The 24574-nt window shown below is 39.3% G+C and overlaps 2 protein-coding genes across 8 annotated transcripts; one reads left to right on the top strand and one right to left on the bottom strand.

The window, feature by feature from the left end:
* The first annotated feature begins 1202 nt into the window (after positions 1–1202).
* Positions 1203–18998, top strand: ccdc187 (coiled-coil domain containing 187). 7 transcript variants are annotated; one of them, XM_085394905.1, is made up of 14 exons: positions 1203–1557; positions 1854–1949; positions 5714–5778; positions 7817–7879; positions 8514–8652; positions 8838–8928; positions 14705–14783; positions 15283–16602; positions 17102–17223; positions 17330–17401; positions 17485–17619; positions 17764–17858; positions 17943–18037; positions 18118–18998. In XM_085394905.1, the coding sequence occupies exons 3-14, from the start codon at positions 5715–5717 to the stop codon at positions 18264–18266; spliced, it is 2424 nt and encodes an 807-aa protein (XP_085251031.1). In that variant the 5' UTR covers positions 1203–1557; positions 1854–1949; position 5714; the 3' UTR covers positions 18267–18998. The 7 variants fall into 7 exon arrangements, with proteins under 7 accessions (XP_085251031.1, XP_085251033.1, XP_085251032.1 ...); XM_085394903.1 differs by lacking the exons at positions 1203–1557; positions 1854–1949 and adding exons at positions 4337–5183; positions 9459–9491; XM_085394907.1 differs by lacking the exon at positions 5714–5778 and having other exon boundaries at positions 18118–18997.
* A 1482-nt stretch (positions 18999–20480) lies between these two features.
* tnfrsf9a (tumor necrosis factor receptor superfamily, member 9a) lies at positions 20481–24531 on the bottom strand. The gene is made up of 7 exons (XM_085394913.1): positions 24118–24531; positions 23412–23531; positions 23154–23291; positions 22986–23058; positions 22766–22878; positions 22525–22683; positions 20481–22426 (listed from the first exon to the last, which is right to left on the bottom strand). Exons 1-7 carry the CDS (start codon positions 24242–24244, stop codon positions 22305–22307), a joined length of 852 nt encoding a protein of 283 aa, XP_085251039.1. The 5' UTR covers positions 24245–24531; the 3' UTR covers positions 20481–22304.
* Positions 24532–24574: the final 43 nt, after the last annotated feature.

Below are 24574 nucleotides of genomic sequence, written 5' to 3'. Positions count from 1 at the left end.
AATGTGGTCACCACCAGGTGGAAACGCCATGTGCTAGTTGAATTGAATGAGACCCCCTCCAGCCCAATCTCTTTCTCTCCATCTGTTTATTTCTTTGATACTCTCAAGTTGAATTCTTCTTCTTCTTGATCTGATTCCCATGCTTGTTTGTTTTTTGGTTAATATGCCCTTATTTACCAACCTTTATCCCTGAAAACATCGGACTGTCTAAACCTCCTGAAAATCATGCATCTTAAAACTACGCCTCACATCAACAAGTTATAACAATCCAAACATTGCCATCCTTTTCAACTACGAGACCAGAGATTTCTTTCTAACTTGCCAATATTTCAGCGGCACAAACGCAGCCAGCAGAGGGCATCGTTACGTTTAGAAACGTTACGTTTAATAGTTGTCATTTTACACATTACCAGTAAATTGGGTTTAAATGTATTTCTAAGGGGGGAATCGTATTCTTAGTCAGAGCTGTCTCTCTCCAATATTATCAGTCTTAAAACTGTCAGTCTGGCTTATTATCTGTACACTGCAGGAAATGTTAGTTCTGCCTATTATTTCTGCACAAATCTAGTTTTTTTTTTCTTGAAGCAGATGTTGAGTGAAATTAATTATCAGCTTTGAATTCGACAGATAGATTCCTTCCTCAGCTCCCTCTCTCAAATGTCTTTCCGTCCTTTCCCATCTCCATGCTTTGCAATGAAACCAATAAACACAGCCTACTATATTCAAACTACAGCAATAAAAAGAATACATAGTAAAGTATAGCCTATGCCGCTCTGGAAAATGTGAGCAATTGGAACATTTGAGATGCCTTCAAGGACTGTTGAAAAATACATATTCACTCGCTGAACAACTATGTATGCTTAGGCCTGGACAGCATTACTGGAGCTTTAATAGTATACAAGATGGGTGTCACCAACTTCAGTGTCCTGCTACCACGTGTCCCATCTGAATTCATAATCACCTTTGGCCTGAATTGAGCTCTTCTTTCCTTACAGTATTATTATTATTATTATTTTCTATACCGACCTTTTATCCTGCCTCTGCCTCTGCCACCGAAGAAAACGGGCTTTTCCTGGAATGAAAGAGCTGGTAAAACATTTGGCAATACATTTGAATTTTTATTAAGATACCGTGGCTCGTGATAGACGAGAGCCCGAGTTTCGGTTTGCACGTAAAGGCAGCATCTTTTAACCGCCCACACTGTTGCCGAACAGGAGCTGCGAAGAAGCAGCAGCCGGAGCGACAGACTGTGGGCTAAGTTTGTCCGCCCTGGCTTACCATCACGAGTCTACGGGTCTTTGTTTCTGTGATGAACAAGTACCTCCGCTTTCGCTTAAAATTCACACCCAAAGTAGAGGCGTTAGAAACGGTCAAGTGTGCTCGTGACATTTTGCATAGTTTGTAGGACAGACAGAGAAACAGGAAAGGAGAGAGGGAGGGAGAAGTGCGAGCGACTCCAAAGTTGACACTTCGCTGTCATGTTTGGTACTTGTTGAATAGGCTGTGTACAAACACAACACTGCAGTGTGTGCGTGGGCGGCTGCGTGCTGGGAACAGGTAGGGCTGCTGTTATTTTACTTTGTTCTGCAAGTGGCCTTCAAATTATGTTTACATTACATTCTAACCTTTAGTTAATGGCAACAGTAGCGTTGCTCCTGGTAGCCATTGATCTCAGCTAGTTAGTGAGTAATCAGCTCTGTGGGCGAATATTAGTGGGTTAATATCTGTTCAGTATGTTTATTACCAAATGTTTTATTTGAGGTTCGAGTTCACTATGGTTGTCTGGCGTGGAAACTCATTGCTTCTTAATTTTGCTGTATGTTAATTAAGAACCAATTTCTTTCTGTTGCCAGAGTCTTCTGTATCATCATGAGGCTTTAAGGGCACAGGGAGGACAGTGATGGCAGAGCTGGAGATTGACCAATCCAACCTTCCACGTGTCCAAGAAGGTAGGCTTATACACTCCCACACAGACCCAACTTTAGCAGCTATAGAAAGTTCAAGAGAAAAGTGGTTCTTTGTATGTCTGGAGAAAAGCTTTGTGTGTGTGCGTGTTTAGCCTCTATACATGCAGGTTAGAGATCATGGGCACTTACTGAGCTACAGACATGGAGCCCGTAAGAGTTTTTATTGACACTCTAGCTAAGAGCAGACTTGTCTACCCTTCTGTTTGAGAGAGAATGAGAGCGACCACTTTGTATCCTCTCATTTTTGTGTTATGACTAACTTAAATCAGTGCTCTGTATCTACATCGGATAAGAAGTGTCTTGTTGTGTGTTGTGGCTGATGCAGCAGACAGTGCAGATTTAAGTGCTGTGCTGCATGGTAACAGGAATAAAGCTGGTACCGAATTGTCTGTTAGGAAATCTAAAAAACTCTAGTCTATTTATTGCAGTCAAATTGAATTGCTTTGTATGAAGTCACGAGAAAAAAATAAACACACAGTGATCTGATGATATTTCAATCAAGTTTAATAATTGTTCAAATGTACTAAGCATCTAAAAAGAACTGATCGTCTTTTATGAATCACTATCTAACAAAGGAAACGTGCGCATCATTAACGCTGTTCAAACAACTGAAGTATGAGCAGGGTTTTTCCCTGCAACAGGTTGGTCTGGCCTTTCACCAAAGGAAAATCACCAGGACAAAAATATTTTTAACCAGCATTTTCTAAGTAGGGGTTAGTTTGCCCAATCTTAAAAACAAAACCATTTTTAATTATTGCACGGCCAGAAATAACAAGCAAATGCAAGCATTATAAAAGGTAACAAAACCTCTTTGTCCAAGCTTTATTTGAACCAGTCATTTTTATGTGCGCAGTCAACCCCCCAAAAGGCTGAGCCTGGAAAAAACTTGATGAGGGTCCATGCACATGTTCAGCCAGCTTTAGGTTTATTAAGCTGGTTTCCCGTATAGAGTTTGGGAGAGCAACCACACAGGAAAGACTAAAGCCAGGTAAAATAAGGCTGGAGTACAAAGTTGTTGTGTACAAAGGGCCATGTTGCATTGCTTTACAGAGATTGATCTCATGAGTGACAGAACTGGCATGCTGGATGCAGATAAGAGCAAAGAATGAGATAGCCGGGATATGTGAATCAATGGGAAAGAAATGGGAATTCAGCTCAGATGAAGGTGCTCTGCAAAATACTCACAATTATGTGCTTGTTTTTTTTAGCTTCTCTAACTATACTGAATATGCTAGACAATAAATTCATATTTGTTTAAAACATTTTAAATGTATTGTGCTGAATAATTTTCAATCTATAGCTTAAAATGACTCTGAAGAAAATGACGCTAAATTGATTTTTATCTGCTTGCATGTAAGTGTGGAAACATTCACAGGTTAGGAACTTGTAAGCTGTCGCCTCAGTGAAGACTCATTCTTTGGCATGTCCAAGCTAATGAATGGGATAGAAGTAGGTCTGCGAGTCTTTTTATCAAGGGAGATAATTCAGCACTCCACTCTTGTTTCCACACACAAAGGGCACACTGTGCAGCTTAGCATTTTTATGCTTTATTGAGCAGGGGCCAGTGCACAAACAAAGCCAGTAATAGTATTTAGTATTTATTTATTTATTGTCATTGTCAAGAACAATGCACCTATAAACTTGTCAATGAGGCAATTGCAGTATGTAAATCATCTGTCTGGTCACTGATTTTTTTTTTCTTTATCCATTATCTTTTTTACCAGAGAGACATTTTCTCTTTTTAGTTCTGCGATGGTTTACTTTGTGTTCTTTTGTGCATGCATATGCTTCCTTTTTCCTAAGAGCCAAAGTTTCCCTTGTCCCTTTCCACCTTCACTTTCCTCACCATTTAAGAGCCCCGGCAAAGTCAGCTTTCTTTGTTTCCACTGCACCCCTTATCAGTTCCTGTTTTTTCCCTCCTCTCCTGCTCCTGATATAGCCTGATGTGCTGAGGGAATGCAGCTCCCAGAGGAATTCCCCCCCCCACCTCCCCCTTATTCCTAATTTCACTCTCACCAACTGACCCAGAGTCCCAATACCCTCACCTCTCTTTGTTCTCCCTGACAAACTGGTCTAGTTCAGGAGTTATTTGGCCCAGTATGCTGCGTTTATAGCACAACACAAAGATCTGTGGGATGGCCAGGCACTTCGTGGTGGAATCTTGTGCAGAAAAAGCAGTGAGGAGGAGAGCAGAACAGTCCAGAGAGGAAGGGAGCGAGAGGAGAGAGCATGTGGGCGGTCAGTGGGGGATTTTGGCTGAAAATAGAACCCTTGTCATTTCTCCTTTAGCCGGTTTCTTTGTTTGGCAGGCATTTGCAACTGCTGCTATCCAAGTAGCTGTGAAGATGAAAGTGAAATATCTCTGTCAGTGTTTGAGCGGCTGTTCCTGCGCGCTGGATCATAGACATGATCTGCATAATTTTGTTTTGGAAGATCGGCTGTTAGTGCGCTAATAAAAATACATTCACCTATGTGTTTCTGTATTATGAGTGAAGGTTGCAGTTGAAAAAAATGCATTTAAATGTATGGAAAACAGACTTTTCCATACGACTGTCTAGGCTTTAAGGTCATAGCCGTGGTAGGTTCTTGCTTAAAAATTGGATATTACAAAAGTCAAACTAGTGGGGAGCTCTGTGCTATACAGTGATGCTGACTCAGGCTTTTTTTTGTTTATTTTTTTGCTTTTTTTACATTATGTTTTTGCTTTGTACTCTTTCTCACTCTCAGTGGATCTTATCCTTGTTTTTTCCAAATGTAGCATTAATTTTTTTCCCCTGCTGGATCTTTGATTCACTATCCTCTTAGAAAACAGACACAACCCTATTAAGGACCTTCATTAAGAAGCTTACAGTTGGATTGCCTGCAGTCACACTGAGCATATGTTTTTTGGGGGGGATTGGTGGCTCTGAGTGTCTCACACCTTGTTTCACAAAACCTGTTTAGAAGTAACAATTGTGAAGTCTCTGTTTCCAACCCCTATAGCAGTGCTGTGGAAAAACAAGTTCGCCCACAATGCAGACACACCCACATGCACATCCATGCTCATGCCAGAGAAGACTGTCATTTCTTTCATTTTCCCCTCATTTTCCGCTTTGCTCTTCTTTCTTCGTTGGATTCGAAGAGTAAATTGTTTGGACTTGTCATTTTGTACCGTCGGATAAAATCAATCCTTCGACTTAAACCCTCCTCACCGGCAGACTGGACCCATAAGGGCAGGTTAGAGATCCATTTAGCGGATAGTCTCTTAAGCTCAGCGACAGGTGTAAGTGGTAATGCATGTCTGTTTTGGTAAAATTCTCAGTGTAGGCTTGTAGGGTCGTTCGTGTTGTAAAGAGGCTTCCTTTGGGGCTTTGTGCTGTCTGGGTGATTTTCATGGCCTGTGACAGTTGAGCCTCTCTAGATTGAAACCTACTCCTCAGAGACTTCTTCTTAGCAGGTTGTTTTTTTTTTTGTTGTTTTTTTTTACTGTCCTATTTTCAAACAAGGAAGAGCCTTTGATTGTCTATAAAACGTTGGATACAATTGTGTTTTGTATAAATGAAGAAAATTGTTATAAGCATTATAGGATTAGGCGTTAGTGGTCAAGATAAAGTTCAACAAAATGCGAGAGGAATGCATATTTAGATAGGTATGAGTTAGATATGAATGAATGTCTTGAAACATTCTTCAAGCTTGGAATGGATCAAACACCTGATGTTATATTTGTATTCACCTGCTGTCCTGTAATCCTAATATATCCCTATTAGAATGAATGTCGACGCCACCAACTTGTTGTCGTCATCAGTATTACCATCTAATACATCTCCAGATAGTAAGTACATTTCAGAGATCTGTCTGCCTTTTATTTAAAACCTTTTTTTTTTTTTGGGTAAATGTGTACTTCATTTGTCTATACACCTTTAATAATAACACGCTGCTCTCCATTAAGCATCCTCAAGCAAGTGGCAACCTGACCCCTGAACAATCCAGTGCAATTTAACACAACAGCCCTGGCACAAATTCTTTTCTTTCTTTTTTTATATCCGCTCATATGAATAATTTTTTGTTGACAGTTATGTGTTTATTTTGAGGCTGTGGTTAAAGGTAACATTTTCCTGGACATCTGTCCATCCACTTATTCAACTTATGGTCACAGCTGCCTGGGTACAGACTTTACCAGGGCTAGAAGGAAGCGCATTAGAAGTGTCTCTCAGTCTAAAAACTTACAAGCATCAGAAATTGAGTAGCTTTGATAGTATGTAAGCTCATGCTGGTGTACCCAATTGTCCAAGCAGTATATATCACTACTAGGTTTTCCTGAAAGTTTAGAAATATTATCTGTCTATATATCCTAAAAAAGGCTAAAAGAATAATAAAAAAAAAAACCCCAACAATATCAATGTAAAATGTGTTATAGCCTGCATATAAATTTTAAGCTTTCACAAGCTAATCAGGTTATCTTAAACAACTGAAAGCATGTGTGCAACATTTGTGGAGCCATTGTCTCCACAACCGTTACACAGCCCGCTGTGTTGGGCTCAGTGGATGGATTAGCAGAAGGACAGGTGTTTTTAATTGGCCCAGTCTCTGGCTCAGCATGAAAGGTTTTCAGCAGTGAGCTAAATCTCCTCTTAGACACTGTCCTCTGTCGTTCTTTTGCTATTTAGAAGCCTCCATTGTACGAAAAAGCAACTCTCTGGGTTCCCTGATGAAAATCTATTAGGTAGCTACCGGTAAGCGGTTTTGGCGGGGTCACTGTAAGCTGTGTGAGTGGAGAAATGGAAGAGTTGGAGAAACATCTAAGCCACAATGCTGCTGTCTGTGTTCATTTTCTCCTGAGTAACGTTTGAGTTTGTTTGCGAGATCTTTAAACACCGATAAGAAGCTACTGTGCCTCATTAAGGACTACTGTAAGCACTTAATATGTTTATAGTTTAGATTAGAATAACAATTGTATAATTCTTATGTTCTTAAGTCTATGTTAAAGTGCTAGTCTTTGCAGCATTCTCTGGTGAGAGTTCACTAATGACATATCTAGCAGCAGGTGGCCAGACTATTGGATCACAGGATATGAAAGACTTGTGGCTTGATATGGAGTACCAGACAGAGTTGGAATACAGCAAGCTTGTAGTTAAAGCCTTTGGATTTATGTCAGCCTTACAGCTTTCATTCGACACACTGTACATTTGTACCATCTGCAATAACTTAAAGGTTTGCAGTCAGCTGCTCTTAAACTTTGCATATTCATTTGGTAGGCATAGTGAGCACATAAGTGAAAGAAAAGCATGCATCTCGGCATCTCTTAGCATCCTTTTAACAATGAGCGAATGACTTTGTGTGTTGTACTGCTGTTACTGTTAAAAGCTGCTCACACACGTGTAGCACATGAGCATCGCTCAGGACGGTGGAGCTGCTATTTTGCTCTAAAAGTCTGTGACTGCTAATTTTGGGCACTTGAATCTTTCTCTGAAATGCAGCTACCCTGCTATAAACATTTTATAAGATCCTTTCATGTATTTAACAGTGATGCCAGAGTGGTGGACGGTTGCTTTTTCCAGTTTAAAGGGACACTCCTCTGCTTTTGTCTGTGTCGTGTAAACATCCATCATAACACACAGCACTTGTATCCTATTGTTTCCCTTTGGACAGACTGTTGGACCAAAAGCAGCACAGTTCATCCAAAGGCTTAGCTTTTGTTTTTCGATGGAGCCATTGACATCCATTCCTGACTGCTGTCGGTTTTCTGTTGTTTTAGTAATCGTCAGCCTCTGAGAACTCCTCACTTTATTAAACACTTGTATCCCACCCCTTCATTCATTTGTGAGCACTTTGTAACTGTTTGTAAATGTTGCTGTTGTCTATTGTTTCAGTGTGCCAGTGTTTTGCTGTGCTGGAGGATGGAGCGCTGGCACACAACCTGCAAGAGCAGGAGAGTAAGTACAAAGTTAAGCAGCTATTTGACAGCTGCATACTGTGCAAGCGTCTACTAACTTCTATTATGTGAGCTGCACTCCATTCTGTCTCAGTGAACCACCACTGTATGTTGGGTTCATCTTTTCCTGAAGTATTCACAACCGCAGTGTTATGCTGCAGACTTGCCAAGGACTTTAGAATTGCACTGGTGTGCCAAATAATGCAATCCAAAACAACAGCTCCCTCGAGTATTTTAATTACGCAACCACAATTTTATGAACACTTTTCAATAAGTGTCAACTCTCGCACAGATGTATATGTACTACATAACATATACATATGTATTTCCATGAAAGCCTTTTTGGTTGCTGCTGTGGTGTCTCTGTACATCTTTGTAAAAAAAAAAAAAGCCATACAATTTGGTATGTATTTTTAAGATTCCTCGAAAGTGTCATCACTGAAGAGCTGGCATGCTGCAAACCATGTTTCAGATAATCAAAACATTCATAATGATTTAAAATGAAAACAGATTTAAAGTTCAAATGCAATATAGTAAATATTAATTCATATGTAATAGATCAAATACGGTCCCTTTTGATACTTGCATTGCACGTTGCCTTACTATCTCCCCTTTTCTCTGCCTTGCACTTACAGTCGAGCAATACTATACCACCAACATTCAGAAGAACCAGCTTGTGCAGAATGACATCCGTGTAGCCAAGAAGCTGCAGGATGAAGAGGAGGAGCAGCAGGCCCAGCAGAGTGCCCTTCAGAGACAGGCCTCCAGACAACTGTAGGTGACTCCTCAAAGCACACTCCTGCAATAACCACACTGTGCTACATGCAACCCTTACGCGACTGCATGGAAATTTATTGCACAAATTTATGTCTTCTTTTACTTTGCTGCATGTTATGTTGATTATTGTATCCATAAATCACAAATATGAGAAGTAATTTTCTTCTGCGACTGCTTTGTAGAGAGGAGCAGGACTTTGAGTACGCCCGTGTGATTCAGGAAGAACTCCAGAGATGTGCTGAGGAGGCTCAGAGGAGGGAGCTGGATGATGAGGTGAGCTTTTACTCACATCTCTTTGCTTACATAGCATATTTTATTACCAACCTGTGCATAAATATTTTTTTTTAAAAAGCAATGTGTATTTAATCTTCTTTTACAGTACCCAACATTCAAAAAAATAAATCTACCTTTATGGAGATAAGAAGAGTCTGGTTGGACCCCTTTGAAATGAGATGATGCATACATCTCAAAGGGTTTACCCAAATATTGGAACTTTATCATAACCTTAAATGGGTTATTTACCTTAGCACCCATGCTCGCTATAGCCTAGGTTAACTGGGGAGCTTAACCATGAGCTGTCATGCATGTAACCAAATAGGGAGAAACTTGTTAGGTTTGGTAACTTTGAACATATTTGATTTTAAAAAAATCTTATCTTTAGCTCAGTTGACTTTGATGGAAAGTGTACTAGTGTTATAATACTACATGGCTGGTAAGCTCATCTTACTATAATATACAAAATCTCTCTCTGTCTTTCTGCATGTTCATTTTTTATGTGTGTGTGACCGCCAACACCTCCCTAGATGATCAGGAGAGCATCCAAACTTGGCACACAGGTACATCTTAGGCCCATGAAGGTTCTTATCTATATCAGATATTGTGATGTTGTAACTAGCAACGGGATAAAATAATCTGTTTTCAGCATTACTGTCCCTATAACACTTTATGAAAGTATTTTATCATTTTTATGATAGTTTTCATGACAGTAGTATCTGATTTATATCCACAAATTTTCAGTTATATTTATCCTGATGTCATCATAATATATTACCTGGCAGCGACCTGCTAATGTTCTAAAAGAACCTGTTTTTTTACCTGTTTTCTGTTATTTCAGTTTCAAAATAATTATATCTCATTCATATACATAAAAGCTGAATTATACATGATCTCTCGTGTCTCCATGTTGCCTAGTAATCAATCAGCAGTAGGCTAAAATTACCCTTTTTTGCATTTATTCACCTTAAACACCTTATAATATCATCATTTTAATGTCACAGCGCACACAGGTCAAACAATACAGTAGCATGAGCATGCATTTGTATTTTAAATGTATTTCTTAATGTGTATCTCTTTCTTGTGCAAATCTATAGTTTTAAAGTCAAGTCAAGTTCAAACCACTATAGACTATTCTAGAAGATATAGACGTGATCCTTGAATGAAAGATGTGCAAAGTAGAAAATTAGTTTTCCTCTACCAGCCACTCATTTTTGTCATTTTTAATTTAAAAGCTCCATGGTATTAACTCCGAACTGAACGGTTCCCCTGATAATAAGATAAAAAACCTTGACAGCAAACTTTGCAAAGTAAAATATTGTGAGGGATTTGTTCCTGAAAGAGGAACAAATCCTTTTCCATGGGCATCAAGTTGCTGGCAGTAACCAGAGCAGAACAGGATACTGTATGAACAAGTTTACCTTCAGCACAAACTAATACTTGGAGAGATACTCGTTTCCCGTCTGTCCTTGGAAGTATGAGCATTTCTTTCTTTTGTTAAAAGGGATAGCACAAATATATATTTTTTTAACTTTTTTTGTATGATATGCATACAAACTTACAAAACAATGTGAAAAAAATCAGGTGAAAAGTAAGGAAAAATCATTTTTTTTTTATAGGATTTAGTGATGGTAAAAGGTAAATTAATACCACTGGCATTCCCCTTTTAAAGTCAGTGAATTCACACACAGCACAGGGACTCATAGGCATTTATGGCACTTAGGATGTATTTATATATCATTTAATTATGCGCCTATTACAGGGAGTATCATATGGCTCATTCTGCTCACACTTAGGACTAACTGAGTAAATAATGAATCCCACTGGCAGCAAAGTGCTGCTCTGGGCCTCGGGTGCATCCATCGCTCCAAAAGAGGGCTTTAAAAGCACGGTCAGCTGTTTAGCACAGTCGTTCAAGCGATGATGGCTCAAGCAGTTTCACCGGTGCTTAGCTCCAGACATGGACCAGCAAGCGCTTTATCCAGAATGCATTCATATGTGCGCATTTAGTCATGCAAAACTTGCACACTGTCGTATTCTCAATTTTGTTGTTTAATATTTTAATCTCTAAATAAATCATTTAGATTCTAATAAACTCTATTACAGAATGATGGCTTGAATGTTTTAGCCCCATTAGCTCTATGTATAGGAATATTACTTCTGACTGAAAATATTTCAACAGAAATGTATTGCTATGAAACTTTGTACTTACATTTATGATCTTGGGAAAAAGAAACCTATGACATCAGCCATCTCCTGATCATTTCGTTAGCGTTGCCATGAAATTAACAACTAACTAATACTATGATCAAGTTCAGTTCCTTAGTTTATCAACTGATATTTGCAAAATTAGTGCCATGTCTATTATCCATAGCTGCACTTTGCTTTTAGTGCTTATTGGTTTAACAAATTATGCATTTTATGACGTGTCGATGTGAACTCGATAGCATGATGACATTATCATTTAGATGAATCACTATTTGACCTGAGTATAGCCTCAAAGATGTACAAGGTGTATCTGTTCATAAAATACGGTATTATGCAAAAGGCTCGACCCTCATTTCTTTACATTTTCCTGGGAAATAGATGCTGCAATTTAAGCATATTTTTGAAATGCAGTGTATAAGGCAAAAACAGATTTTGTGCAGTTTTAAGAAGCTTAAAAGTCAGTTTTTGGTATGACCACCTTTTCTTCAACACATCCTTAACTCTCTTAGGCGAGCTTTCTTGTAATTTCTGTAAGTAGTCTTCAGGAATAGTTCTCCATTGAAGGACATTTAAAGCCCTTCTTTGGATGTTGGCTTCCTCTTGTTCCGTTTTCTGCCACAATGTTTTAATAATGTTGAGATCTGGGTTCTGAGACGCTATTATCTGTTTTTCAATCTAGCTATGCTTTTATGCACTGTGATTGGCATCAGTGTCATGATTTTAAAAAATAAATAAAGCTATTCCCATTCAGATGCTTTCCAGATGGTGTTGCATGCTGGATCAAAAACGAACAGTAATTTTCTGCATTCATAATTACATCAAAACTCTAACCATGACAGCGCATCCACTGTGTTTTAGACACTGTAGACACTCACTGTTATCCTTCTGTCCTGATCTCCTGTAGAACCAAAATATTAAGATTTGGTTTATCTCTCCATAGGACTTCCTGCCACTCATTTTATTTTAGTCTAGTTCTTGTGTAATTTGGCATTCTTAAGCCTTTTCCCTTTCTTTATGAATGGCTTTTTGACAGCCACGCTTCCACTGAGACCATTTCTAGGTGGCCTCAGTGAACACTACACGGATCAACTGAAGGGCCATGCATCAAAGTCATGTGTCAGGTTTTTGCTGGATTTTTTTTCCCCTATTTCTTGAAGACATGTCTTTCAGCTTTTCAGATCAAAGTAGCAGATGTGTAACTTCTCTTGTCTCCACTTTCGTTTTCTCAGTGTGTTTTTTTAAGGACACTTTGCACACCATCCCAAGATACTCCGTGCCCTTGGTAATCAGTACAAAAATATTATTTTATGCTATCAAACTTTGTTATCTTTGACATTTTTTTATCATGCTAACAAAATGGCAACAGTTGATGTGCTTTTGTGACAGGCTGCTAGTAACAAAGTGCCTAAAGATTCAAATTAAAATAAGCTCTTTATTCCTCCCTTCACTTTGGTCTCTTTTTTATGCTTCAGTGATTTACAAGTAAATGTTAAATGGCTTAACAAACAAAAAACATTCCTCTGAAATTGCTCGTGTGAAGTTTGTCTCCTTAGACACAAGCTATAAAAGAAATCAGCCGTGGCTCAAGATGCTTACACAGTGCTGTACATCTAGTTTTAATATAAACAAACATGAGCATGACCATCTGGTTACAAATCCAAGTTTGCAATATAAATATAATGCTTGGATAGCTGTTTTTACATGTATCTATCTCCTGTTTATGGTATGGAAGTGAACCTCTACAGAGCTGTAAATACAAAAACAATTCATCTTGCAGCCAAAACATGGTTGTCCAACCAGATGGTTCTCATCAATCACCACTCCCACGGTGTTTGAATGTTCACACACAAGGCAAATCCTGCCCTCCTCAATGATGCTGTCTTGATGCATTTTGTATAACTTGCTTTACCAAAAAGAAATTCATCTGATTCTTTGAATAACATGAATGGTGTCACTGAGAAACGAGAAGTCTATTGTGCTGGAAAAAGTCATCGACTCAGCCATGAAAACTCTCCAGCTGGCCTGGTTGTCTGTTTCACATGGCTACTACAGCAAAATATTTTCTCTACATGGCAGTTTCCTTTTTGGAGAAGGCTGTGTACAAAAGCTCCTTGTTTGGAGGGTGTGAGGTCATAGAGGGCTATAAAATTCCTTGATCATTAGTAAAGGGGTTGGGTTTGAACTCTGTGGTTTACACTTTACATTAAATGTAAACCCTAGTTTACTTTTTTGGCTCTGCAGTATTTTCTTTTTATGAGTGTTGACGTGGGGATCAAATGATGGACTATTAGCGCACACGTTAGCTTGCTTTCCATAATGACAGGGAGATCAGAGGTGTTGATTAAATATTTGCCTCCCTGTAGATCGTGTCTTTAATTAAGGAACAGAAGGCATCAGGCTGTGCACTTTTAAATGCCAGATCCCTGTGGCACTGCACGCCTAACCTGCCATGGCAAGCTGCTGATTGTCTGCTGATGCTGGCAAAGTGGCTCACACAAATGTCCTGATTGCAAGGCAAAAGCAGCTGTGCTTGCTTTTGCTTATGATTTATGTTGTAAATGCTGCCCACAGAGGGAAATCTCATAGAATTCACTGGTTGAATTTTGATGATTTATTGGTAGCACAAAAAAGTAGCACTCAGATACATTGAAGCTGGACCGTAGAGACACACAGCTGCTCTGGTAAGACCAGACAATCCCCTGTGTTACTTCAAGTGGAGCAGTGGCATTGATCTGCTTCTGCTGTAAAAGTTTACTTTTTCTTAATTTTTTCTTACAGGTTCTATTCAGTCAGAGTTCTAAATCCTGTGGTGTCTCTGGCCACCCAGAACAGAATTAGTTAAATGACCGCTATTAAGATGTCACATCACCTCACAGCAGTATCAGATCCCCCAACATAACTCTGCATGTCCAATCTAGTAAGATTCCTGTCTTCATGTAAAAATGTGGTCTAAGGTTTTGGTCCATTTTGGTTGTTACCTCACCAATGAGAGCAAATCTAAAGGAGCTACGCGAGTTTAAAGAGTGGTGTGAGGTTTAAACCGACGAAGGAATATCTGGAGCCCAAGACAGCTCTCTGCTACATTATGAACAAAAGCAAAATCATCCATATGGGATATATTAATTCATGGATAAGATTTTCCTTCATTGTCAAATTGCAGCTGTTGATTTTATCTATGTTATATTGCCCTCTGTTGGTGGAAAAGGGTACAATGTATGTGGAGCCTCATTCTTGCAGTTATGTCGACTCATAGTTCCACATCAGTGTAACCCGACCATTTATTGTGTCATTCTTTTAATCGGGGAAGCTCAGTTTTTTGTTTTATAATTTAGTCTTTTATTTGCTCTTGGTTTTTTTTTTTTTTTTTTTTTTTACTATGTCATACACTAAAAGATTCTGTCATTCTTCACATTATTTTATAGAAATGCCTTACATGTTGTTGGTGAATCTTGTTGAAAACTAAACTGGAAAATAGAAAAATATATTTGATTAAGTGCTTATTTGATGGAAGAGATCATTTTATCTGCTGAAAGTCATATTTGTGTACACACTGGCCTTGTTTCCACAGGAAATTGCCAAACGGTTGCAAGAAGAGGAAGAGGAGAGTATCAGGAGACGAAGTAGAGGGTCAGGGAGCCATAGTGAAGGTAAAGCTTTATTGTATATAGTTATGAAGGTTGTTTAGAAATTTTCACATTGTTTAAATAAAATGTTTTGGGGTTTTTGGATATTTTTAGTGGTTTGCAGAAGGCTTTGTTATACTATAGGACACAACCTGGCATTATTTAGCTTCTTACTAAACATTCTTGGCTCTGCTTGTGATCATTACTGCAGCTGTAGTAATGATCACAGATACTACAAGGCCATGAACAAAAAAGTTGCTCATTTGTTCATGAATATCTTCATGGTTTTTTTTTTCTTACTTGCTCTCATGTTTGTTTTGATATTGTCTTTAACGCATGGAATTACATTTACAGCATTTGCAGGGCTCATTCTTGTATGTAAATGCATGGAAATATGTCAGTTATATTTCATCCATTTATACTAATTGTAGATTGTATTGCTGTGTTACCTCATCATTAATAATAATCACTAACAGACTCACCCACCCACCCTTTTTTGTTTGCATGTTTGGCATTGCCAAAGGCAGCACGAGTGACCCTGCACTGCTATCCCTACAACAGCACACACACAACAGCGTTTGCCAGGGGGAAGAGCAGTACCCTAGCACCACCACCAGGTGGCGATCATCTACTTCTCACTCAGACATAACTGGGCCTCAGACTAACTCCCCAAGGGGGTTAGCAGCTCAGAAAAATACAACTTCATGGTCAAATCAAGGACACCCCAATTCCATTAGGCAAATTAGGAGTGAATTGAGAGAGCCTTTGTGTGAAAATTCAGATGACTCGGACACAGTTTTCTCTGAACAGCTCTCTGTTTGGTCCCAGAGGCTGAATGAAAGATTCAACACTGCACCTGCTCGACAGCGGGCATCTTTACATCAGCCACAAGAGAGAAATTGCAGAAGAGTTTACTCTCGTAGAACATTTTCAGACGAGTTCAGGGAGGAGAGAGAAGAGTGGGACGAGGACTTTTATGAAAATGGTGATCTGAATGAAGGGAGGCCTAGGAATCAGGATAAAGAGAGGAAGTACAGAGATGAGTATGATATCAGAGGTCAGGATCCAGGCTCTCAGTTAGTCGAGTTTAGAGAAAAGCGACGCAGTCAGAGTGAATCTGTTCGGCTGCATGACAGGGATACACACAGCAACAGAGACTTTGCAAAGACCTGGAGCTACAAGGACAGCCCTGACAAACACGTCCGTTTTCGAGATGATAAGAGGAGCTCTCGCAGGGAGCAGAGTGAAAGCAGCCAAGTGTGGAAGATGCTGGCCCGTGTCCTCAAAGAGAGGGGTGTGCCTGTGAAGCTTGGTGGCAATGGGGCGCCACTGCAAATAAGGCCTCAAAGCAGAGACAGCCAGGTGTTTCATGGGAGTGAGGTCTCCTGCGGCGACTCCCAACCACATCAGAGAGCCTTCCACAGAGCTGCTTCCACGAGGCACAGTTTCCATGGAGATATTAGGGAGAGGAAGAGATTGTCATACCGAGAGAACAGTGGGAGAGATCACAGAGAAGACCGAGACAGGCATCATGATAATGGAGAGATTTATGAGATTAGGAGAAGGGACTCAGACCTTTCTAAAAGAGAAAGACAAGGCAGTAGAAGGTGGAGTAACAATGATGAGAGGGGAGAGAGGAATGTAAATAATTATAGAGTCAGGAGGGCAGCAAGCGAGCGGAGGCATTTACACAGGACCGCAGAAGAAAGCTTAAGCTCAGAGGAGGAGCAAGACGTGGAGAGGAGAATAAATGTACCCCGCCGAAGAGCCCCAGGACGTAGCCAAAGTCTCAGCACCAGCAGCAGGGCTTCAACCAGGGATAGGTCAAGGCGCACAGCAGCAGGTAACACTTAGACCTGCAGCCAACTCTAATCTGCAGAGGGAAAGCTTCCAGCATGGTGCTGTCCCTCTCTGTGTACATCTGCTCCTCTCATCTTCCCTTAATCATCCCCTTATCTGGACTTGGGCTTTAGTGGTGTCTTGATTCCTTACTGAAGTGGGACGTTTCCCTGTTTCATATCTACAAAATCAGTGGTCTAAAATAGTCTTTGCTTTGTACTTTAATTCTCTACTTTTCCTTCTTCTAATTCTTTTTTTTTTTTCTTTTCATCTTGAGGGTTGTAAGATAATTAATTCCAGGGAGTTGCTTTCATTTTGCATCTTTTCACCTTGTGCTGTCATTTCAAATGTCATTGTAAATAACCTTTCCCCGACTCTTTCGGTAAACTTGAATGATTAATGGGTGATGGGTTTTTTTTGTTTTTTTTAACAAATCATGTGCTCATCATCATCACAGTTGCTCAATTTTCTGTGAATTTGACACTGTCAAACTTCATCTTTAGGAGCACCACTTCAACCAGAGCTGAGTGAAACTAATCTGAGCCTGGGGGAGCTGCAGCAGGTTTTAGAAGATGAAGAACTGGCCCTCAAGCTACAGGAGGAAGAGGAAAAGCTGTTTGGGAGGGTAACTGATCCAAGAATTTAACATGAAACACTGTAGTTTAGAAGGTTAGCAGAAAAACAGAAGTTTGGTTTGTTGATCTGAACATTTACTTTCTGTTTCCTCACAGAACTCTCAGCCATCTCAACGTTGTCCTTATCCAGACGGGGACTTCAGAGTAGCACAAGTGGCACAGGATGAGGTGGAATGATAAACTGACATGTCATCAGTATCCGTTTATTTAACATCCAACTGATTAGTAAGATCATGCCTTTTTTTGTGTAGGAAATTGCACGATTCATGCAGAAACAAGAAATTAAATCAAAGCGTAGATCTCGTGAGCTGGAAGGACCTGAGTCTTGGCGTGAGCATAGGGCGATGATAAATCATCATGACAGACGAGCTGCAAGAGAGAGACAGGTTTGTTTGAACATGTGGTTAGGAATTCAAGACAAAGACAAACATATACACAGACCTGTTATGCATATGTGTGAAAGGTCTTTATTGGGTGCTTCTGCCAGCAGAGGTTTTAAACAAGCTGAGAAACCTCTTTGTTCATTTCAGGTCCAACGAGAGAGACTTGACTCAGAGGGCTTTCCTTCCCCGACTGAGGACTGCTCTCCAGAGAACCTTCCGCCAAGTCCCACCACCACTACACCGTAATTAACAAGTTAAATCTCTTAATTAATGCTGTATGTCTGATATTTCAAAAATATGGTGACTTATAGCTGCTACATTTATAGATCAGCCCAGCAGATTAGAAACATTGCAGAGGAATTGGATCCAACCTTCCAGGCGAGGAGGCAAGGCACAATGAGCCTCCAAATGGGACAAATGGGTATTTGAACTGAACTGAAATAAAACCACTGTTGAAACTGTTGAAACAATAACTTGACAGTTCCTTTTCCTCCATTGTAGGTCCAGCTACTCAGCCCCTTCCTGTGCCACAGTCAGGTCTAAATGAAATGCTTGAGGAGCCTACATTTATTCCGCCAACAAAGCGTCAAACAGACAAATCAGGACGAAGTAAATCCAAAGAGAAGAAGGAGAACTGCAAGCAACAGTGATCTCCAACACTGTGTTCTGCTGTAGGCCATACACCGTTTCTTTTAAAACACTTAATCAGTTCAGCTAGAGTTCTCATTGCTTATTATTTTAGGGTTAAAACCGACACGAATAGCATTCACTCAGCTGCCCCTACTAGCACTTTTTTTAGAGCAGTGGAATAAGGAGACTTTTTAGATTCTCGATTAAGTAAGTAAAGACAACATTTTAAAATCATGGCTTTTATAAATGCTAAAGGGAAATGTTGGGTTTGTTATTGTATTGTATTTTATATGTAGTTAACCAGTATACTGTCAGCTGGATCTCTCAGTCCTCCCCAAGTTGTGCCTACACTTTATTTACATTACAAATACACTAAACCATCCAAGTAGACTTCTATGTTCTGCCACCTAGTATATAACTTCATCCCATTGTCTAAATCAGAATACTTTAATAATCCCTAAAGAAATTATGTCTAAACTAGGTATAATGTGGGAAAAATAATTATTTGAACCCATGGTGAATTTGTAAGTTTGCTCACTTATGAAGATATGAACAGTTTTTATTTTATGGTAATTTTATTTTAATGGAGTGAAACAAAACATTAACAAAAATCCAGAAAAAACACATTATATAAAAGTTATAAAATGCTTTGCAACTTGAAGCTTCAGTTCCCTCCACAGATTGGATTGAGGTCTGGAGACTTGTTAGGCCACTCCATGACCTTAATATCGTTAGCTTCATAGCATAATTGCCTAAGTCATTTGACTAAGTCAATGACTTAGGCACTTATGCTATGAAGCTAACGATATGCTTCTTCTTTAACCACCCCTTTGTTGCCTTGGCGATATGTTTTGAGTGCTTGTCAAATTGGTAGATCCATTCACAATCCCTCTTCAGTGTTCTAGCTGAGGGAAAGAGGTTCTCATCCAAAACCTTCACAGTACTTGGCCCTGTCCATTTCCCTGTTATTGCAGTCAAGTTGTCTGTACTTTTAGCAGGAAAACAGCCCCAAAGCATAATATTTACACCTCCATACTTGTTGTAAGTATGGTGTTCTTTGGATCACACTCAGTTTCTTTACCTCCAAACACAGTTGGTCAAGTTGATGCCAAAGAATTTGATTTTGGCTTCATCTGACCGTAGCGCTTTCTCCCATGTCATTTTATTCCACTTCTGAATAGTCGCACAACTGTTTTTACCTTCTCACTAAGCTTCTTGCTGATAGTCTTGTTGTCCATTCCAGCCTTGTGTTAGGTCTACAGTCTGGTCAGTAACTTCCTCTGACAGCTCTTTGGTCTTGTCCATGGTGGTGAAAACTTTGAAATTGATTCTGTGGACAGGTTCGTTTTATACACATCAGATTGCCAGTGTCTGTAATTGATTGACGGATTGTAATTGCCTGTATGTGCAGGGATATAGGCAATCTGTGGGAGCCAGAATTCTGGATTGGTTGTAGAGGATCAACCGATCCTCTGTATTTTTGGTTGAGATTCTGTCGCTCTCCATTAAAATGAAGCTACCATAAAAATTAGAGACTGGTAATTTCCTCTTAAGTGAGTAAATGTACAAATTCAGCAGGGCATCAAATAATTATTTCCTCCACTCTATTTCTTGGGGGAATCTCCAGAAGCATGTGAACGTTAATCTTTACAAAGAAATAGTGACAAAGTAATCTTGTTTCAAAGCAGTTCTTGTCATGTTTGCTGTTATCCAACGACAATCAAACTAACGTTGTTTACTTTTTATAGATGGAAATCCCAGAAGTTGTAAAACTGGATCACATTAACATAGTGGTAGTGAAAGAAGTCAAAATTAAATGTAATTATTTCCCACTCGAACGAGGAAGTTCATTATACTCTTGCCGACAGCTCATGGAATAAATAAAACTATAGCTCTATGCTATAGCTACATGAAGCTTAGCTGCTACTATTACCTTTTGGAGCTTACAACTACATTTCGCAATCTCTGAAATCCAACACCAAAGACAGACTTTGAACTAAAACACTTGCATGTTTTACCAGGTCACTTTAACACTATTCCTAATGCCAAACAGGAATCTAACAGAAGTGACTGGAAATAATTTTGATGCATGTATTACTATTTATTGGTCTCTCTTTTTGTTTTGTGTATGTTGTTCTTGCTGCCACATTTAAACTCTTTTCTTTACACAACTGAAATACGACACCATGACTGCAACTATTCTGTACATAATAAATACAATCTTTATTGCTTGTTCAAAAATGAGATGTAAGTACAGTGTAAAAATACATATAATCAGTTTTATACAGTACTTTAGACAGCTGAAGACATTTTATAGGAAACCACCGTGAGACAAAATTATACATTCAAACCAAAAGTACATGACATTCATCAGGTAATATTCAGCAGGTATAATAAAGTGCTGCAGTCGTATTAAAATGTCACTGTATGACTGTACTGTAATGTTAACACTTTTTCACTGCGCCACCTGTGAACTTTGAAGTCTTTAACTGATTTTGCTTTGCTGGAGAGGTGACTCATATGCTGCTCTATTACTATAGGCGTGGGTAAACGTTTTCAGGCAAAGCCCACACAGTATATTTCTCAAATGTTCCATGAAGAAACACTTGCCTTTTACAGACCAGGGGAGCAATAGAATTAAAAAACAAAACAAAAAAACGTTTGGTCTAATCTTGCTGCCCACTCTGCTGTTCTAGAAGAAACTAAAAGTAACGCACTCTACTCTCTCTGGGGGTTTCCGCTTGGCCCCTGGGTTTAGCTTGCATGTCATTTACATTAGTCAAGCATATTTGTTCACAGGATTTCCCAAGACATTCAAGAGTTACAGCGATAATTGGTGGATTTCCCATGTGGCACTCGTGAGGAATACTGAAAGATTTTCGCAATTGTGTTACTAAGCTTTAGAGCATTTCATTTTTGTTTTTATTCTGACCTGTTGAACGCATACTTGATCTGATAAACACTTAGTCATACAGCGTGCCTTAACATGCTCAGTGATTGTCACAGCTGAACGATTTTTACCTTTCATTTGTGAACCATTCTGTACACTCAGTATTTTACTAATAGGTCTCCCTAGTGCTTCATCTTGAATCGTAGCTTTATCTACTTAAAATAGGGAAGTCCCTTCACTGGGCTTTTTTTGACCAGTTAAGCAACAGTTGGAAAGTCCATATAGTTCCTGGTAAAGTTCAGTGGAGTGGAAGAGGCTATATGCAATAATGAGTCTAGCTACCTATTTTCACAATTTAACAAATAATAATTATAAATAAAAAAAAAGACAAACTGTAAATGACCAACAGATAAAACAATTAAAACAACAAAACTGCCATAAACAGCAGGTAGGTTGCTATGTTATGTTGAGGCTTTGAGCATATGTAAAACCATACTACTGGGAGGTAATATAAAGGCTCAGAAAGTAATATGACTAAAATCAGTCTGTTACACCCACTTGCACACTCACCCACGTCGTATTTTCAAACTGAGAAATACTTGGCAGTTTTACCACTCAGGCGCGCAAATAACAGATTAATGACTGTCTATCATACTCTTACTGACTACAGCTGTTTTACAGTGTACTGGGGCAAGTAGACTGAACTTTGAATGCAGTTTAAAAACGTAATGGCAAAAAGGCTAGCTTTTGTTGATTGTTATTTCATGACTGTGTTCACATTTCAAGATGGCAAAAAACCAGCCTGCTGTTAGAATTTACATGGTGAATAACCTATTGTTAAGTCCACTTTCTTCTTTCCCCTCTCAGAATTCCCCTTCCTCTTGTTTCAACAGACTGTGTTATTGAAGGATCACTGAAACTGTATCCAGTTGTTAAAACTGAGCATGATGTTACAGTTTGTTTTGTCCTCTTAGGCCTTTTTACACAGTAGCTTATGCTGTTCTAAAATAAAGACAGCTGGCCTAAGCAACTTGGTATAACAAAGACATTTAAAAAAACAAAAAGTGGCTCAGTATGAAGAACGAAGAATCCCATTTTAGCTGTAAAATCCTGTTTCCTTAAAGGAAAAAGCTACTTCCATGCGGCTTTCTAGCCCAGGGCATTCCATTCATGCAATCAGCTGCTCTGAAGAGTCCTTAGAGTCCAGTGACTCTGAGCTGCAAGTGCTGCCCTGTTCCTGCTGAGCCTCATGGAAACTGCACTCTATTGCAATTAATGTCCTGGGATCATCTGAAGGAGAAAAAGAGGGAAAAAGTAAGCAATTAAAATAGTTAATCACTATGATTCAGGTGATATATTACCTAATCATGAAATGCAAGAGAAATTACCTGTAGGATTTACAATGATTTTTTCATGAATTCTCTTTTTTGTCTTCTTTCTTTTCTGGAGGTTTTTCACAGCTACGATCATGATAATGATGATGGTGACGGGGAACAAGACAAGTATGCCAATGATAACAAACAGTGGCCATATCGGGTCTTGAGCATCTGTTTCAAAACAGCACTGTTATAGTCAACTTTAGATCAGAACTGAAGCAGTATGATAAGAGGAAAAAAAATCATGACTTACCAGAGTCAGGTTTAACTTCTTGGCCACGTGTTGCCTTAGGTATAACTGGAACACACTTAATGTCATTTAATGCATCTCCTTTGACCACAATCTGCTCATTTGGATTGGAGCACCTGGGAGAAACAAGCGTGACAAAAGATTCCCTGTGACTTTTCTGGGATTTATCAAGTGTTTTATTACTGTAAAACATGGTGGTGTTTAGTAAAGGGTATTATCTTACTTGGTACTCCAGGGTTTGCACTTCTGGTGAACTTTGTCGTTATATGTTCCATTTGGACATTTTCTGCAGTCACCTGTGGAGACAGTCAGTGTGTTGATTTGCCATTTAAGCCAACATGTGTAGTGTCTGGGCTAAAGTTAAAAGCTTATTATTTGTACTTTTACTTACGATTAACTGTAGGTTCGAAGCCTTTTTCACACGTCTTCACACAGTAGGAACAACGTTCATCACCACAAGTAAGTCCTTCTCTACAGCCACACTTGGTATCAGTTGTGGCAGTGCAGGCTTGTAGAAGGACCTGAGCACCTAAACATACAAAAAGATTAAAAGCTCTTGTAGTACTACAGAAATCTATATTAGCCCAGAATTTAATACACTGCTGATGAAATGCTCTTATATGGTGACTTAATTAATGCACCAACATACCTACACACTGTGTACAAGGGTTACAGCTGTATTCTTTAAGGTGCACTGTATAGGTCCCGGGCTCACAGGGTTTACAAAGTTCTTTTGGGGTTTGACCACACTCCTCGACTAGGTGATTTCCTGCAAAAATAAGCAAGGGAGTAAAATACACATAAATTTCAGTGACACTGGCTCCATCAAAGCTATAATGCATCTTAATAAATGACAAAAGATTTCCTTTTTAAGGTTCATAAGTTATAAGATTGGGGTTTCTAGAAAACTTTGAACTCTAATAACTATATTTACTGCTCTTACACTGGATGTACAGGAATGAAACTGACAAATTCTGTCAGTGACATTTCCCAATGATTGGATATATCAGCTGCATCATCCTTGCCTTTGTTGTGGATTAGGTGAAAAACCACTGAAACTATCTTTGGTTGCATGTGGCCACCGCAGAGGAACTCCTCAAAGGTTGGAAAACAATCTCAACTTTTTTTTTCAACATCCAAAGATAATAGCTGGGTTTAATAATGTGGAAGAAAAGACTTCTTTTATCTCACTCGTGAATATACAGTAGGCTAAACTGTAAATGTAGTTTAATTCAAAAGAGCGCCGTTAAAAACAAACAAACAAAAAAGCTGCACATCTGTAAAAAAAAACTAATAAATGTAGAGTCTATCTGCAAACTTTTATGAGATTCTGGATCTTTTTTTTTCTTTATTACCTGGGTGACAGCTGTTACAGCAAACATCGTTCCCCTCTAGCGCCCATTCCTTGCAGCCCATCTCCACAACACTGCACTGGATGCGGATTCCCAAAAAGAGAACGATCAGCCAGGCGATTGCAGCCATACTTCAGCTTCCCAGCCTTGAAGATGATACAGCCACTCCAGGAGAGAGTTGATTTAATCCAATCGAAGAATTATTCCAGGTATCTCTTCCACGCGGCACTAATTCGGCTTTTCTCTTTACCTAAATCTGTGTGAGCATCGTTCTGCGCTCTGCACTCATATTAAGCAGACTGTATAGTTGCGACTTCAGCAGTCAGAAAGGTTTTTAACCCTCTTGCCAGCTGAGCGCTTATAAAAAGTGTTGTCGCGGGGGACGGGGGGGCGTGTCACAACGGTGTGACTCAGCATGGTACAATTCATCTACATGCATAGACAGTTTTTTGTCTTAGTC

The sequence above is a fragment of the Rhamphochromis longiceps genome, linkage group LG20, assembly GCF_057381845.1.
Source record: "Rhamphochromis longiceps isolate RC_006_pf linkage group LG20, R_longiceps_female_GT1.1, whole genome shotgun sequence".
In the NCBI taxonomy this organism is placed as follows: domain Eukaryota; kingdom Metazoa; phylum Chordata; class Actinopteri; order Cichliformes; family Cichlidae; genus Rhamphochromis; species Rhamphochromis longiceps.
Note: the sequence above shows the minus strand (reverse complement) of the source record. Positions and strands in the feature narration are given on the sequence as shown.